The 17,469-nt window shown below is 43.2% G+C and overlaps 1 protein-coding gene across 4 annotated transcripts; it reads right to left on the bottom strand.

The window, feature by feature from the left end:
* Window positions 1-230: 230 nt before the first annotated feature.
* ATF1 (activating transcription factor 1) lies at window positions 231-10,654 on the bottom strand. 4 transcript variants are annotated; one of them, XM_009811483.2, is made up of 7 exons: window positions 10,543-10,654; window positions 8,471-8,599; window positions 6,606-6,706; window positions 4,925-5,055; window positions 3,868-4,047; window positions 3,606-3,765; window positions 231-3,188 (listed from the first exon to the last, which is right to left on the bottom strand). In XM_009811483.2, exons 1-7 carry the CDS (start codon window positions 10,651-10,653, stop codon window positions 3,044-3,046), a joined length of 957 nt encoding a protein of 318 aa, XP_009809785.1. In that variant the 5' UTR covers window position 10,654; the 3' UTR covers window positions 231-3,043. The 4 variants fall into 4 exon arrangements, with proteins under 4 accessions (XP_009809785.1, XP_009809787.1, XP_059688875.1 ...); XM_009811485.2 differs by lacking the exon at window positions 8,471-8,599; XM_059832892.1 differs by lacking the exons at window positions 3,868-4,047; window positions 8,471-8,599.
* Window positions 10,655-17,469: the final 6,815 nt, after the last annotated feature.

Genomic DNA, 17,469 nt, shown 5'->3' with positions numbered 1-17,469 from the left:
CTGTTCTCCACTAATTATTTGTAGCGATGAGTAAAATTGATGTACAAATAACTTAGTACTCTGGCTGCTGGAAGGACACACCTGGGTGATCTCTGGGTGCTGTTTCATAGACTAGGTATTTATTCTTGGCCGCTGTAAAAGATCTGATGCCACCCACTGTGTGCGCATTTGGCCAGAGCCACTGCACTTCGACGTTAATTAAAAAGAAATAAGGAACATCAGAATTCTATTTTGGCGACTTTATTTACCAAGGTCAAAATTTGCAACCATCTAATTGTTTCGACAAATATTTACAGTTCATATAAAGCATGTACTTTTGTTTGGAAATAACCAGCAGAAGAGTATTCGGTACGACATCTCTTACTCTCAGGATATAGATTTTACTCTCTTACAATCTAGAGTTTGAAGTACTTCATGATAAGTGATCACTTGAAGAGCAAACTCATGTTACTGTTTAATATTTCCATGATGAAAAATAAGCTGCTCTTTCCAAAACACTATTTTAAGAGGATAAAAATTTACTAACGTTATGTCTGGCAGCACTACATTTGTTTCACTTGCTGAACACAGAAAGAGTTGGCCACCATTTTTTTTACAGTCTTAACACTTGATAGCTTTTTTTATTATTATTCGGTATTACAAAAGAAGGTCAAGGAACAACAGCACACAGTGAGGATCGACATGCCATACAGAGGAGCTACCAAATTAGTTTCAGTACTGTAGGTCAAACTCTCTTAAAGACGTGCCAAACAGTGTACACACGCCCGGCGGGAGCCGGAGCCAAAAGGTCCAATTCTCGCGGTGCCAAGCACGTTCCAGGGTGTTCGTTCTTCCCGAAATTCCACTACCAGAAGCAGGAGGCACTGAACGCCTCTTCTGGAGCAGTTCCCTCACGTAACGATGTTCTCAGCCTTGCTCACTATTTCTGATGTGCAACAAAAGCACTCTTTTTTGACATGATCGCGAACAGAAATGTATACTCCAGTTTGGCCTAAAGGTAACGTATCGTGGATCGTGTCCGTAACAATCATGTATTTAGGAACTTGAGGAAAAAAAAAATACTTTTATAGCCTACTAACAATGTGATTGTGGAATGCAGTCTTTCTCATACTGTTTGCAAAGAGCTCTGCTTGCTAAGAAGTCCGTTAATTCAAAAATGAGTAAAATAAAAAATGCTGACTGACCGTATGATAAGCATTACGCGTCTAGGGAGCGAGTACATCTTCTGATTTCATTCAGATCTGAGCTAGCACAACACGCACACGTAGCTCTAACACCTTTTTAATAGCATAGTCCATAGTGCAATTCCCGCTGACATAACTGGAAGCAGGATTCAATCCTAACTACGGAGAATAGTGTAGTTATTTTTCATGCAATAAGCACTGCATACACGTTTTTCTATTTCACAGAATCACAGAGCCGCGGAAGGCTGAGGCCGGGCGGGACCTTTGGGGCTCACCTCCTCCCACCCCCGGCCCGGGCACGGCCACCTCCACCCGGCTTTTGAGCATCTCCAAGAATGGAGATTCCACACCCAAAAGAGTCCCCATTGTGTCAAACATTTGATTTTCACCTGAAACAAATTAAAATCGTACAAACTAGAATCTCTGATAGCGATCAGACCTAATGTGCAGGTAACATCAACTGTGGGGAATAAAAAGCCCTGATCTTTTTTTTTTTTTTTTCTTTTTTTCCCCCAATAATCTTTAGGATCCATTTTTTTTGCAAGTTGCCTACAGACATACAAAATTAATTCAAATATCTCCTACACCAAAGAGGATCTCATTTGACTTTGTAGTATCCATAAAAATATATGCTTGAAAATCTGCTTCACAAAATATTTCATTTGTTTACTAAAATGAAATATATAAACTGTCAAAATACGTATATAAACTCAATTTCAGAATTTGTAAAGATCACAATTTAGCTACAAAATATACCAACCATCTACCTGTTTTCAATAGAATATTTTCTTACAAAGATACCATTACTTTGCAAAATATCGCCTACCTTACAAAATTAGTCCGGAAATTTTGCACTACTTTCAGCATAGAAAACATATCTTAGAACCTCATTAACCCTTTGGTATATATCTTCAATTTTTTCACTTTACTTCTATTTGGTTTAAGTGTTCCAAAGCACAGTAGAATCTCCAGACAGAATAAGCAATGCATGTTTAATTGTATATATAATCAGCACACCATTTATTTTTCAACTATAGATGTTTATCACGCCCAGCAACTAAGAACGAACTGTGGTGAAGTCATTCTTCAGAAACTTTAGTTCACCAGTGCTCGTTCTACCGCACCGCACTTGAAAATAACTGAATGTGTCGAGTTCTCACAAGAAAAGTCAACACCTTATTTCACGTGCCTCAGGCGCTTTCAGGACCAGGCCCCTCGCTGCTTTCTGCAGATCCTTCCCAAACCTGATAAACACAGCAAACACTGAAAAAAACCCAACTTTTTAAACTGTCAGCTGAGAAAGAGTAAACATAATTTATACCTCTAGCAAAGTACTAGCTGTTTGTATCATCTGCACCTGTAAATAACAACTTACAGGTTAAAATAAAAATATTTACATACAAATAACTGAAAGAAAAGGTAAGGATTGAAAAAGAGTAAGAAAGCAAAACATATACTGGTTATAAATGTGACTAATAATGTCAACTATGGCAAGGATTCCATTTCATCCACATTTTAGTTGTAACCAATATTGCCTCCATTGCAAGAGGTATTTGTAGAAATTTTCAAAGAAATTCTAATCACCTGCCTCGTAAAGCGTGACTGTCCTTTTACTGTAGATGCACTCTTGACTTTATAAAGTTTCCAGTTGTGCCAGCAGGAATTTTGGTGAGGTTTTCTTGTTTCCTTTTTTGTACTTTGTCACCAACATGTTGTAAATAAAATCTATATAGTCTTTAAGTTGTGAAATCTAGGTAGAAAAGTTTCATTTTTGACCTTTCATCTAGTTTAAAAAATTCAGTATAAAAAAATTTCTCCTCTGAAATTTAAACAGTCCACAAAAGTTTTACCTTCTTTTCTTACACACTTTTATGACAGTAAAGATCTTTCAAAGTTTTTAGCTCTTCAATTAGAGTTTTGTTCTGATTTTCCAGGACCGCAACTCTATTTTCCAGACATTTGACATACTCTTTCTTCTTTCTACGGCATTCTCGAGCAGCTTCTCTGGAACGGACAAGCAGAAGCGAGCGTTTATTTTAGATGTGAGATATGTCTATTTTACGAGTGTTCTGATTCTGACCAATATGAGAGGAGAGAGCTGGCACTGCAATCACGAACAAAACAAACTGACAAGGACACAAGGATAGGTGGAGAGGATGAAATTTAGCAATATCGGGTAACACACGTGCTGGTCAGTTTGCAGGGAAAAACCAATCTGTTTTCTCCAAACTGTGTGAGACAGAACACGGTCAGAATTGTGTTTTGGTCAGAATTTCCAGCGCTTGCAGTCGCTGGATGCAGCACACCATGCTGACGGCACAATCAGTAAAGTCAGCTCACGAGACTCCTAATTCACCCTTTGAAGATCCATTTCAGCACGTTAAACTAACAAATCAAAGCAGCCCACGTGCACATACATACCTGTTCTTCATCAGCCTTATTTCTCGTTTCAACTGCGGATCATCCGTCTTACTTGTCTGTGATGTCAGAGTGACAGGAGACGTCATCACCACAGTCTGAGGAAGGGACGTGGTCGTCGGTGTGGTGCGGATCTGGTAAGTCTGCATGTCTCCTGATGCAGCTGTTGTGATAATCGCATAAGACATCAAAACGTGGTTGGGTTAGAAAGTGACACTTGCGCTAGCGACGGGTATTTCTAACCGATTGTGGAAGGCGTACTCACTCTGCACCACCACCTGGTTGCTGGGCACAAGTATCTGCTGACCGTCGGACGTTTGTGCGTACTGCAGTATCGTTGTCCCAGGCTGAGCACCGCCAGCATTTGTCATCGTTAGCGTCTGCAGACCTTGCACGCCGTCTGTACCCGGGCTGGCCAGCTGTAATCCATTCGCAGCAATGGCAACTTAAAGAAAAAGGAACACGCGCGGCAATATTTGTAGCTGTACATTGGTAACATACAGAAGACGAAGGTAAATCTGCAGGCTGTATGCCTGTTTCCACGGCTGAAAAATACTGCCAGTTCTGAAGGGCTTTTTCCCTCTGTCCCTTCTCCTGTCAGACCTTGCTGCTGGGTTCTGACTAACAGACTGGGTGTTGGTGGCGAGGGGCTGGTGGGGGGGAAGCCGCAGGGGTGGCCTCTGTGAGAAGAGGCCTGGGAGCACCCCGAGCCGGACACCGGCTCCATGCGGACCCACGCTGGCCACAGCTGGTGGCTCCTCTGTGGAAACGTACAAAAAAGTCCAGATGGGCAAAGGAGTGAGGTGGGGGGGACGTGAGAAACAGCGGTATGAACACCCAACTCAGAGAAGGATGGAGAGGAGATGCTCCAGGCGCCAGAGCAGGTCACTTTTCAGTTCACAAGCACAGCGAATACTAAGTGATAAAATCAAAGGAACAAATCCTTTTCTTTGCTACCACCCCAATACCACAGGAACACCTTTTGGTGGGGCCCTATGATATATATAATGGTATCTTCACTGACCTTACGTTTTGGACTAAATCTAACACTAGAAGACTGCTATGTATTTCATAACAACACCCTCTGAATATCTTATCTTAATACCCCAAAATTAAGATAATGAAGCATTGAGTTTATCTGGAGTCTTTAGATACCAGTCTATTTCCATGTAATAACAGTACTAACTTCATTAACTGTTAGATGAGTAACCAAACCTTTTGAGTTTCATCTTAGTCAAATATGTAACAAAAAGAGAATCTGTATTTTGAGGCAAGTTGAATAAAAAATGTGTCCAGTTAGGCAGATGTTCTGTGTAACGTACTGTACTGTCCAGTGCTCGTCTGGTAGATAGGCGTGGGAACGGACATAGATGTAACAGTAGAGACACCAGGACTCTCCTCATCTCCTTTTCTATCGCGGGTATCTTCAGAAGAAAGATCTTTCAAAATTTTTCTATAAAAAAAGAGTTTCTTTATCAGCTCTAATAGTAGGCAAAAAGTACAAATCACTGCAGCAACAGTGACCAGCTACGATCCCTATTTTGTATTGCAGAAATAAACACTAAAACGTTGATGTACAACAGCTTTTGGAATTAACAAAATTTTGTATGAGGTGACTGCCTCAAACTCTTTCTGTAATTACATTTCTGCAGTTCATGTAGTCTAGCTTTTTAGTTAAATATTTGAATAATTTTACAAGCTAAGAGCAATTCAAGTCAGCTACTGATTTGTAAAGTATGTGTATGTGCAAATCAGCACGAATTCCAGATTTTCAATCATTATCCTCTGAAAGCCTTAGATGTTTGGACTGGTAAGCCTGCACCGAAAACCTGCACCAGTTACAGTAGATTTCAGTCATCTCCAGGAAAACGGTGTGCCGAAAACTAGCACTGCAGCTGCATCACTTCATTTCAGTAAAAGCTGCAGAGTTTCCACCATAAGCATTTTCCAGGGATATGTAACTGGTCTATTAAGAGATTGTTCTGATTTACAACTTGATCCTCTAATTCTCTCAAGAATAGGCTTTGTATATCCAGTTAAAACCAGTTTGCTCTGTCTGGTGTCAGACTAAACCAAAAATGAGATGATTACTACAGAAAAGTTTAAAACTTTGATCTTTTGCTCGTTCAGTACGCAGTAAGACTTTACATTTCTTTTCCGCGTTAATTTAGCTCTTGCACAGCTTCTCAAACAACTCATGTCCTACGTAACAATACCCTACGAAACCAGACACATCTCTCTTTAAAAGAGGAACCAACGGAAGCATGGATTTTATGCATCTTACCCCAGGCCAAACGATGAATTAGTGGCAGTTATATGAAGAGAAAAGCAGAACTGACAACTCCCGATCCCAAACCCACGCGGCTAAACAGTTCTCCCACAGAAGCTCTGCTTACAGCTCGTATTTTCCTATCCTGGCTACCGTAACTGAAGATACAGAATTGCTCTTTTCCACCATCTTTTTTGACTGCATGCAAAATAATAAAATCCCTCCTAAATTATTTGTTCTGGTACATAAGTCAAGATGAGATAAAGCCGTCAGAAAGTACTAAGAAGAGTGGATAAAACATTCAAAAAATGAAAAGCAGTGGCAGAAGCAGGAAGGTTCATAAACTGTCTTTGAAAATTTTCAGAACATTATTGTAAAAAATACTAAATTTTGGTTAAGTTTCTAACAAACTGATCATTTGAAAAGCTAGGAAGTGGCATTTGACTACTTTCCTCGTTTCAGTAAAATGATATGACTGAGTAAAATTACAGCTGATGAACAATTTTCCCTATGCCACATCACGTCAAAGCTGATCTCCAGTTAAGTCAAAGTTTCCTTGTGGCAAATGATGGCTAACATGGCATCCTCAAAACGTTTACTGAGTGAACAGATCCAATGCATGTTTCAAGAGAAAGAAAACAACTTAGAGGTTGGCAGAATATATGAAGCTATTGAAAGAAGTTGCTATTTTGGTTTCAAATAAGAATACAAAATATATTACATACAGTACTTACCGGTAAGATGGACGACGAGCTAAGATGCCTCGAGCTTTCTGTGAAGAGCCTATGCTATCTGATGAATCCTGAGAATCTTCACTCTCAGACAAAGATGATACCTAAAGAACACATTCCATGTGGTCATCCGGTACACGTCAGAAGAAATACCCAGATGAGATCACACATTTTAATTGTGTATGAGCTAAAGCTGCATGAAAAATACACAAACGCAAGAAAGAAAGGCTCAAGAGATTCTCCCAAACTAATTAATCACATTAAAAGCTGAAAAACCTCCACCATCTGAAGCTAGCTGTTCTAGCTGGATTAAACTGCAGGATTAATCAATCCGGAATGTTTAAAACAGCAGTGTGAAGCAATACAAATGGTTTATTATTTTCATAAAAATCTTACAAGCCTAACTATCTCAATAGCTGATGTGGTCTGAAAAGGTGAGCCACTCCCAGACGCAAATTTCTCTAAGGAGGTGGTGGGAAAGGAAACAGCAACACCATTTATGTACCAACTTATAAAATACTTGAAATCTTCTATGTCGACAGAAGAGCAGTGTATTTTGTTAGCCAGAATGTAAGAGTCAAATGAAGATAATATTTAAGGCAGCAGCATATCGTGGAGTAAATATGCAAAGTATTATCTGTAATTTTCTCTTTATTCCACTGTGTCCTCATCCAGTTGGCAATTGTTATTTTTTTCTCTGATGCTCCTTATTAAATAAAAGCTAACAAAACATTTATTTGTACTTCTTTGTGTGCCAGCAACAAAAAGTCAAGAAGAATGCACACAGCTCTGGGAAAAGCATTTCTCACTTAACTGCTGCTACAGAGACAAAAAGACCAACCTGCTACCAACATTTAAAAAAAAAAAAAAAAAAGCTGCCCATGGATTACTTTTTTTTCCTCCTTTGAGCAACAAGGCGACAATGTTCATAAATTACAGAAAAAAATGGCAAGAATACAGTCAGCGGGGACCCTGCAACTAGAACAGGATGATAGGAAAGGGATTAGTGGAGACTCAAGTAAAGACAACCTACTAAAACAGATGCGTAACTGTTTTCAGCACAGAGAAACGTGTTTTCTTTTCCGTGATCTGATGTTACAGGAACGACAGCTGAAAATGCATCATAGGTTTACTTTTCATGGTTTATCAATTGAACGTCGTGTGAACAGATAAGCACAGTACAAAGGATCAGTAACAAATTAATGCGTTTTAGCACGGTTCTTCCAGTCATTGGGCTGACGAGGGCAGTTCCCTCACAGTGGCACTCCAATGCTGTGCTGCCCAGAGGGCTCTCTGCAGCCAAGGACTGAATGAAGCAGCAACAGACTTGACTGCAAACTTCCCAAGGCACCTCTCTGAAGCGGCTTGTACAAAAATCATGTGGCAAATGAGTAAGAGACACAAGCAGAATACTTAGGTACCACAAAAATGGAGTTCCAGCGTACGTGAGGTGAGCAATCAACAGTTCATCCACCACCACTCAGGTCTACCTGTTCCAAACACTCTTTTTCATTGAGTTATTCTGTACTCTCCTTCTTTGGGTATTAAAACACACCGATTGCGTGTCTGTTAGGAGCACCAACTAAAGAGCTGTGGCTTTGTGGTTTGTTTTTTTTTTTTTTTAATAAAGGGAGGCAACGTCAAATAGTTTAATTTCAACTCCAAAGGCAACTTTAGCACTACAAATAATTTCAACATTAAGAACGATGTATCCCCAACGTACTGTCACTGGATTGCTCACTATCTCTTACAGCAGGGCCAGAAAGGCTGCGCTGTGGCAGAGTTAGCTGGGTCAGACGAGCCTTTACAAGTCTTTTCACATACACAAACCAGGATTCTCGGTTGTTTAACAGACGTTCGGTAGTTACCTGCACTGTTTGCACCTGGGGGGAGTGGATGACAGAAGAGGACTGAGCTGTCTGAATGACTCCCTGGACCTGGACTTGTTCTCCAGGCAGCTGAACAACTGTCAAGGGAGCAGGACCTCTCAGAGACATCTAAAACAAATCAAAGAATCATTAATAAAAGCGTTTGTTCTACAGTGTTCAGAAAGCATATATACATATATGTAGGAAAATGAGTGGAGAACATGCATTAGCAGAAGCTTCTTTTAAGTCTAATTAAGTCACAGAAGGTATCCTTCAAAGATGCACGTTTTTGAGATACATATCTGCATATGAAAAAGGCTGAAACAGTTACTTATTCGACTTAGGCTAGGGGGAAAATCAAATATGTAGCATTATGTGCAAAAGATTAAAATGCTGCAACTTCAATACATGCAGTTCTAAATGAACCACAGTGAAACAGACTTCTTCAGAACCACAACGCTGAGACTAAGCAAGCACAGTTACTTCCATGTAACTCCATCCATATGCACAGATAAAGCCCCACATTTGTGGCAGTTTATTTTTTTTAGTTTTGATTCCATTTTAAGAGTGTCTTAGACTCAGATAAGCAGAAATAAAAGTGCCTAATATGTAGCCTTAATTCCCACTAAAGTTAATAGGAGTTTAGGGCACTCAAATTAAATCAAGACGAAACCGAGGGCTTAGGACAGCTCAGACTAACGATACTGAAGTAATGCAGAAGGCAGCATGAATAATGTACATATTTGGTGTTCTTGGATTTTTTTTTTTTTTAAGCAACCAGCACGAGGCTATGGTTCAAAGATTTCACAGAGAAGAAATCACAAGAGTTAAGTATAACAAAAGCCGACCAATCTACTCCGAAAGTTCAAGGCACAAGGGCTGTAACGAAAGGAAAGGAAAAGGAAACTGAAGGAGACAAGGTATGCAAGCTCTGGACAAGGAAGAAGAACAAAGAGCAGATTTTTCTAAATAAAAATTACGGCATCTGGTCTTTAATATTTTAAAACTATCAATTTCAATAAACGTTGTAGCTGAAATTGTTTACATTTACTTGGCAAAAAGTTAATTGCTACTGCTACCCCTACATAAAATACTTTTTACATTCTAGCAGATTTGTATTTTTGACATTGAACTCGCACGAGCCTTTGCACTTAAAAATTGATTAAAGTGATACACGTAGATGCGTAAGTAAATAACCAGTGTCCTCACCAAATTTCTTCACTACTTTTAATAATCTGGAATACATGAAAAGATGAAGGGATCATTAAAACTCACGCAGCTAACTTTTCATTTAATACTACTTTCATATCGTACATCATAACATTAAGTTACATTAGCAACCTTATATAAAAACAGAGCAGAGGACAGCCTGTAAACAGGTGACAGGATGCTTGCTGATGTTCTACCCTGCCTTTGCCTCATGCAGTTATCTAAATTTTGCATCAAAATCTACATCGCCTCCATGGGGTGAACGGTGGACGAGCTGCAAACCTTCGCTGTTTCACAGGACAGCTCTGTGGCTGCGGGAGCAGCCTCTGTCTAGAAAGAGACGCTCTTTCAGATGCAGAAAGTTAAATTCAGGATAAAGCTTTGAAAGTGCTGTCACCTTGTAGTAAGTATGTCAAATTTCCAACTTCATATGATTTATTACATTAAATACATTCACGTTGGGCTAAAATCCAAGTGGTGCTGCACACCCAGGATTGCCATTACTACAAAAGGAGCTGTAAACGCTTTTTCTGAAAAAAAGAATGAAAATTAGGCCCTCAATCATTACTAAGCAGCTCCTGTATGCCAGGGCGATGACGATTTCAAAGGACGTACTATCTAACAAAAAAGCTGGGCTGCATTTTTGCATCGTACCCGCAGGAAAATTCATTTTTGTCTTTTGAATACAAGCCATTTTATTAATTTTGGGTCATCCATCAACAAGCAAGCACATTTTTCTCAAGCTTCTTTTGTTTTTTCTTCTCTGTGTGTTTCTAAAACTCAAGAATTAAGAAAGTTTGTAGCACAGCAGAAATGGCTCTTAACTACCTCAAATGTTTGCTGAGATTTGGCCCAGGCTTTACCTGTTGAGCAATATGAGAGAGCTGAGCTGCCTGTAGTGTTGTACCTTGTACAGCTGATGTTTGTGAAGGCGTCACTGAACTGTTACTGCTGCTCTTGTGCACCTCTTCCATAATCAGCTACAAGAAAAGTAACGAGTTAAATTCAGTTAATGATAAATTTGAACAGCAGATAGGTGCCCAACCTCCACTGATACTTTCTAGAATCTCAGTGCATAATGCTTTTAGCCTTATTTGGACATTTTTAATTAGTTCTTTGTCCTTCGATGTCACTTTCTATTATGGAATAGCGCAGCATTTTTCGTCACTTCCCCTACGATACCCCGAGCGTTGTTACGCCTTCTCACGGGGTCGAGAGGGGAGAGAGGCGGTGGGAGCCTTCCAGGGCTCGCCCCGCGGCTTTGGGCAGGCTGGGCGCAGCGCCCGGCACGCCGCTCTCGAGACCTCGGAGGCCAGAGCAGCACGAACCCCCATTTCGGACCGGGAGACAAGTCCCCTTTCGCCCTGACAACACCTGCAGTCCAAGCGTCTGGCAGCACTCGTTCAGACCCACCCCGTGCTGACATTTACTGTCAAATGTATTTACTGAATCTCCTGTTTTTTTCATAAAATTAAGCAAAGTCAAGTCACGAGATCTAGGAATAAAACCAAGATGAAGCATTTACACTAAAGAATATCTGGCTCTAAGTAAAATAATTTTCCAAAATATTTTACCAGAGCCACCAGCCAAACCTATTTTAAAACATCTGAAGGTGTATAAAAACAAAACAGGGATTCTAAATCAAAGTATAGCGAACCCTGTTTTGAATTTTAAACCCTGCAGAAGTCACTCCGTCTCCATATAATACAGTCAGTAACACTCCTCTCATTTCTAAGATCTTATATTTAACTGTTCAGTGTGTCTTGACAGCATCCCCCCTCCAATATTGGGGGATTTAGTGATGTAAAAATGCATGCTTTTAGGTGGCGTGAGTGGGTGGACCAGCCTAGAGCATTAAAAGATGATCGGTGAGTGTTAAACATTTTGTCACAGAAGGTTTGAAACTGTTGAAAGGACAGTTGCTATGAGACTGGAAATTACATTTCTTTCTGTGGAAATGTGAGTCATTGATTTTTCCCTACTGAGATAAACCACAGCTCTTGCAGCCTGACGTATACTTAGAGGGTAAAAAGTCAATGTACACCAAGATCAGAACCTTGTTCTTGCAATCCTTACTCATCTGAGGAGTCCCACTGCAGAACTCCTCAAAGAAGTTACTAAAACAGGACTCTGTGGAAAGAAAACTGATGGTTGGGCGACACATGAAACCGTATCCTTTACGGCACGGAACAAACGTTCTCTAACATACGATATAGCTTCCCAACATACTTATGTCTGTAAACATAAACCAATTCATCCATGGTTTAAGCTGAAGCAGCAAAAACGAAGGCTTCACTCTGGAATAAAAAGCTCCCGGGGGCAGGACAGTGCTTCAGCTGTTCCCACCCTCTGGAAACCTTCGGCTCCTCAAAACTATCCCGACTGCCTTTGCTAAGATTATCGCGTCGCTGCCGCCTCTAACGTAACAGCGCTTTCCCCTCCGCATCGTCGGGAGCGTGAATCGGAGACGAGGATCCTGACTGACGCCCTGCTCGGCTTCACGCTGCTCGTGCCTGCAGGGAACCAGCCCCGGTGCAGGAGCCGAGCAATGCAACTCTAACAGTTTCTTTTTTCAGTTGCCACCGCTGCAGAGCTCGCCTGAGAGTCGGAAAGACTGCTTTGGCTTTTTTTTTTTTCTTCTGTTAAGGAAAGAAAATTGAGAACTAAAGGAATTTAAGTATCTTGAAGCTATAAAAAATGAAGAGCAGAATTAACGACAAGCATGTATAAGGGACGCGACTTTACACACCCTCTAACGTAGTTTTAGGTTTTTTACAAAGGAAAATCTACGTTGTGTGCCCCTGCAAAGGGAGACATACTAAGTGTCACAAGTAAACAGGGCACTCTCAAACTGAAATCCAGTCAACAGCAAAAATTAAAATAAATTTCCAGTGCTACAGAAATACCCAATTCATTTCTGTAGTGCTAAACCACATTCTCTGACTCTCCCTCTCTCTTACTGTTTTTCTCTGCCTTATTGTCCAATGAAAGACTCACAACAGCAGCAAAACAGACTGCAAGAAACAATGAAACCGATAGATACAAAACCACCCAAAATAAACAAACTGGGGAGAAAGCACAAAGGTTTTTGCTGATCTTTCTCTTATAGGTGTGAAGCCCTACTTACAGGAATAAAAGATAAAAGTATTTCCCATTATAAATACGATTTTTCAAGTTCACTTCCTCTCTGCTTGCTCTGCAATATTTAACTAAATAGTCATCCAACTTCTATGAGTCTTAGTAAAATAATATTAATAAAAAAAGATTTAGCAAGCGATTGTAACAAGGTGAAAATTACTACTGCATCTTCCATCCTCCACTGGATAAAGGAGGTGCAGTACGCCCTTTGGCCTTGCATGACTGTCTCACAAGAAGACTCACATGCCTCTGTCTTGTTAAAACAACTTATTTAGCTGGAAAACCACAATCTTTCCATTGGAATGGCCTTCGGTGAACACCTGAAACAGCGATTACCAGCCTTTAGAAAGACACTTCCAATGAAAAACCTCAACCTGCACGTTCGCGAGCTGTGAAAGAAGTACCGGAGACGGGAAATCTATCAGCGTTTCGGCTTTTTACACCACAGTTAAAACTACTTCCAACACAGAATATACGTTTAGCTGAAACCAGCTGCATAGTTCGGGGTGAGGGAAGAGTTTTAGATGTCGCAGAGTACTGACAGGAGGGAATTCATAAAAGCAACACCCGATGTTTTATTAGCCAGAAAATAATCACCGTTCCAATCCATATGCAAGCCATATTTTTATAATCAAATAGGTGAGGATGATGCTTTTCAGAATAAAACCAATGCCTCCATGCAGCTACATCTCAAAAGTAATTTAATTTAAATGAAAGGATTCTGCAATAGCAGCATTATGAAGTTCATTTTGAAGGACTTTTAAACTTCTGAGGATCGGGTCTCTCCAGCCAAAGAAACTCCTCTCACTTAAAACCCGAGTTGAGTCTCAAACATACCTTCCTTTTAAACAGAAACAGGAATGTCGCATTTCATTGTGGGCAAGTTTAGTTTATCATCCCCAAGTTCATATACACCCTCCTAATACCATGTTCCTTCGTCTGAACCACCACTAAAGAAACCCTAAAGGCCTGAGGAGTATCAATTAAAAAAGAACAAATAAATAAACGAAAAACCCGCTCCCACAACTTTCACTAATCCCGATGAAAAATATCCTAAAATGCTAAAGACACACTGTGCCTGTGCAGTAACGATCTTCACAAGACTTCATGCCGAACCACTCTTTACCTCACTGCCCCATAGACAGCGAACTGCTCTCTTGTCCTTGCTATTCTTTTTTGCCTGTTTACAATGCAGATTATCCGAGACAGTGATTGTCTCTAGTTAAATGCTCATAAAATGACTAAAATCGTGGATGCCCAGCCTCAGATGAAGCTTCAAAGCATAGTCAGGAGGCAAAAAATAAGATAATGGAGTATAAAAGCTGTACATGAAGGCCAAGAGGAGAGAGCTGTAGCATAAGAGCACCGAAGGAAGAAACCAAGTTCTGTTTTGCCCTTTTAAATCTAGCAGAGGAAATGCCTGCATGATATTTCAGTACTGAACTCTTCTAAGAGGCAACTGATTTTTAAAGGACTTTATAAAGTCAGAAATCAAAGGATACTGGACACAGAATTTTATTCTCAAATACGAAGTGACAAGAGTCAAATACTGACATATACAAATTACAAAAAGTAATTTAAAACATTTGGTGAAATTATACTCAAGTAATCCAGTGAAATTTTGCATTCTTTAACGTCTCAAAATAAGCTGTCTTCACAAGCTACAGCAGTTAAAATACTGTTTACTTAATTTTGCAATTAAGACACTTGGGGACAGTTTTTTCATCCAGAAGACTAACAGAACTCCAGTTTTTTCCAGGAATCAGTGAAAGCCAGAGGCAAAGGACAGCACATCCTACCAGTTCATGCCAGAAAGCAAGTGAGGAGCCTTGAGTCAATGTACCCAGTTACAGTTCTGGATCGCATTCTACACACACACATGAGAATACTCCTTAAGACTCCAGGAGGACTTTCCATGTGCGTTTTCTTCCACTCCCCCCCCCCCCCGCCCCAGCCCAGCCTTCTACAGTGAAATGAAGCTTAGTGAGCTTTCCCGTGACAAGCAGCTTCAGAAATAAAAGCCTGCGGTCTAAAAACCTGTGTATTGACATAAGGGGTCTTGATATTTGTGAGAGGAAAATATCAGTGAGATCATTGACAAACAATTTGCAACCCGCCGCCTCGAATCCACCCGATACTCGCTGCCTTGAGTGCTGGAAGACACGGCTCAGAAAAACGGTACTCTGTCAAAATTAATGGAAAAACCGGCAATCGTTGCCATCCATAGGTGACCGCTCTGTTCTTATCGGCCGACCTCAAGGGTCTCCGGGAAGGAGACCCCGCTGCCCTCCGACTGAGGAGCCCGTCAAACAGGGCTGAGGTCGCTACCCGACAGCTCCGCGCCGGAGCCCGGGGGGGCCCTCTCCCCACCCCCAGCGACTCCCCCCGCTCCAGGAGGCTCCTCCGCGGCGCTGACCCTGCCCCGAGGCTCGGGACGGGGGGGAACCAGCACCCGGGGCGAAGCGGGGGCGCGGGCCCGGCGGCAGCCTCTCCCGCCGCGGGGCGAGCAGCCCCAGGCCGCACGGGGAGCGCGGCGCCTCGGGCCCGGCGCACCTGGCTGGGCCGGCGGGGCGGGAGCTCCCCGGGGGCCCTCCGCAGCGGCCGCCCGCCGGGAAGGGGCGAGGCGGGCCCCGGCCGAGGGGAGCGGCCGCGCCGCAGCCGGGTCCCCGGCCTGTGGCGGGACTCAGCCATTCCCTCGCGGCCCGGAGGAGAGCGGGCTGCGGGGAGGGACGGCGCCGGGCGCCGAGGGGAGCGGCGCGGCCTGGCCGGGCCGGGCCTGGCCTAGGCCCGCGGGAGCGGCCGCTCGCGGCCCGGCGGGGGCGGGGGGGAAGGGGCGGGCGGGCCGAAGGGGAGGGGGCGGCCTCCCCCGCCCGCCCGTGCCTCGGCGGCGCCCGCTCTTACCTCAGAGGCCCGCCAGGCCCCGCCGGTGGCCGCGCGTGGGGAGAGCCGCCGCCGCCGCCGCCGCGCCCGTCTCCGCCTCAGGAAACCGGCGCCGGCGGCATCGTAAACACGGCGGGCCCGCGCGGGACGCTCGGGGTGGGCGGGCTGCGACCATAGAGTCCCCGCGGAGGCCTCGCCTAGAAATCCCCACCATAGAGTTCCCGCAGCATAGAGCCCCGCGGGCGGAGGCTAGAGCGTCCGCTCTGGCACCGCCTCCACCCGGCCGTTTCCAGCCGCGGGTACCATCGAGAGGCGGCGGTAGAGCGCCGCTGCCGGCCCGAGGGCGGGAAGGTGCCTCCGGCGGCCCGCGCAGCCCCCAGGCCTCGGCCTCGGCCTCGGCGCGGCCCGGGCGGGTGAGGAGCGCGCTCGCCTCCGAGGAAAACACAGTAATTCCCTTTATCCTCAGCCGGGACACGGGTGTACGCAGTCAGGCGTACAATAAAGCGCCCAACAGTAGCAGCAGCGCAGCGGGGTTGGCTTTTACCCCCGCCGAAGGCCCGTTCTGGCCTTCCCGCGCAGGGGCACGACGGTCGTTCCCTGATCTGTAGCTGCTTTTCTTTTATTTTTAATCTCCAGAACAGCTGTATTACTGAAAAGGCATTTCAGGCATTGCACAGCGACGGCTTTAGACTAAACAAAGGTCAAAGGCGTGAAGGGAGCGCGGAGGATTCGGGCTCCGGCTCCTCACAGGCGCGCAGGGCCGCGGCCTTCGGCTCTTCTCGCAGGGGCCGCCCCCCCCCCCCCGGCCTCGGTCTCGCCGCGCCCGCCGGGGCGGGGGGGGGTGGTGGTGGTGGGGGGCTGCCTGCAAAACACGGAGCCGGAGGGACACCTGGCAAGTGATTTTTAGCCTCTCCAGAGTGTTGTCCTAACGCGAACTATAGAAAATTGTGTTAGAGCGGGTTTTATTAAAGCTTTAGTGTCATACTTTTTTTCCCTTGCTGCTACATAGAACTCCCACATTATTTTATTCGGAGTTTTCAATGTTTGGTTTCTTTTAGTTTTACTTCCCTGCAGCCCCCCTAGTTCTGACTCAGTTTTCCAACCCCTTCATCTCCGTAAACATTACGTTAGCAGCTGGATGATTTATTTCCAATAAATCCCGAGCATGCTTTCTCTTCCCCTGATGCTACCTTCCACAGCTACTGCTGAAGAGCTTCACCTTCTCCAGGTTTCTCTTCTGAGAACCACAGAGTTTTACCTACCCAGGTAGGATTAAGCTGTGTTACAATACCAGAGAATGTGCCTGGGCTGGAGCTGTGACAATGAGAACAAGACTCTTCAGACACCTGGGAAATTTGATCACTCCATTCTAAATGTATTTACAGAAAGGAAAGATTTATTGCCTATTTCAATTTACTTGATGAAACAATGTGAGGTTAGTTAGTTGGGTTTGTTGTTTTTTTTTTTCCAAGAGGTTTCCCCCAATATTATGCAAATAATTTTAAAATACAGGAAGATTTACTGAAAATTAAATGCTTTCAAAAGAAACCACAGTAAAATTGCTACTCATCATTTGTAGGAAATAATGTGTCCAAGTATATTCTAAGCCAGAAACACACAACCATTAACAGGTACATGCATGGACGGTAGCTGGCGTTTGATAATAATAATAATTACATCCTCACTGCTACTAAACTCTATCTTAACATTTATGAATATTTAAAATAAATCTTCATAAAACCCATGGAGGTTAGTTTTGGACAGCAGAGATT

Source organism: Gavia stellata, chromosome 36, assembly GCF_030936135.1.
Source record: "Gavia stellata isolate bGavSte3 chromosome 36, bGavSte3.hap2, whole genome shotgun sequence".
Lineage (NCBI taxonomy): Eukaryota > Metazoa > Chordata > Aves > Gaviiformes > Gaviidae > Gavia > Gavia stellata.
Note: the sequence above shows the minus strand (reverse complement) of the source record. Positions and strands in the feature narration are given on the sequence as shown.

What these genes read in the sequence shown, in the direction of transcription:
- ATF1 (XM_009811483.2), bottom strand. Translation starts at nt 10,653, where the DNA reads ATGGAAGAGGTGCACAAGAGCAGCAGTAACAGTTCAGTGACGCCTTCA. An exon ending in CCCAGGTGCAAACAGTGCAG is followed by an intron (nt 6,707 to 8,470) that starts GTAACTACCGAA and finishes TGTGTTCTTTAG; the next exon opens with GTATCATCTTTGTCTGAGAG. An exon ending in GCTCGTCGTCCATCTTACCG is followed by an intron (nt 5,056 to 6,605) that starts GTAAGTACTGTA and finishes CTTTTTTTATAG; the next exon opens with AAAAATTTTGAAAGATCTTT.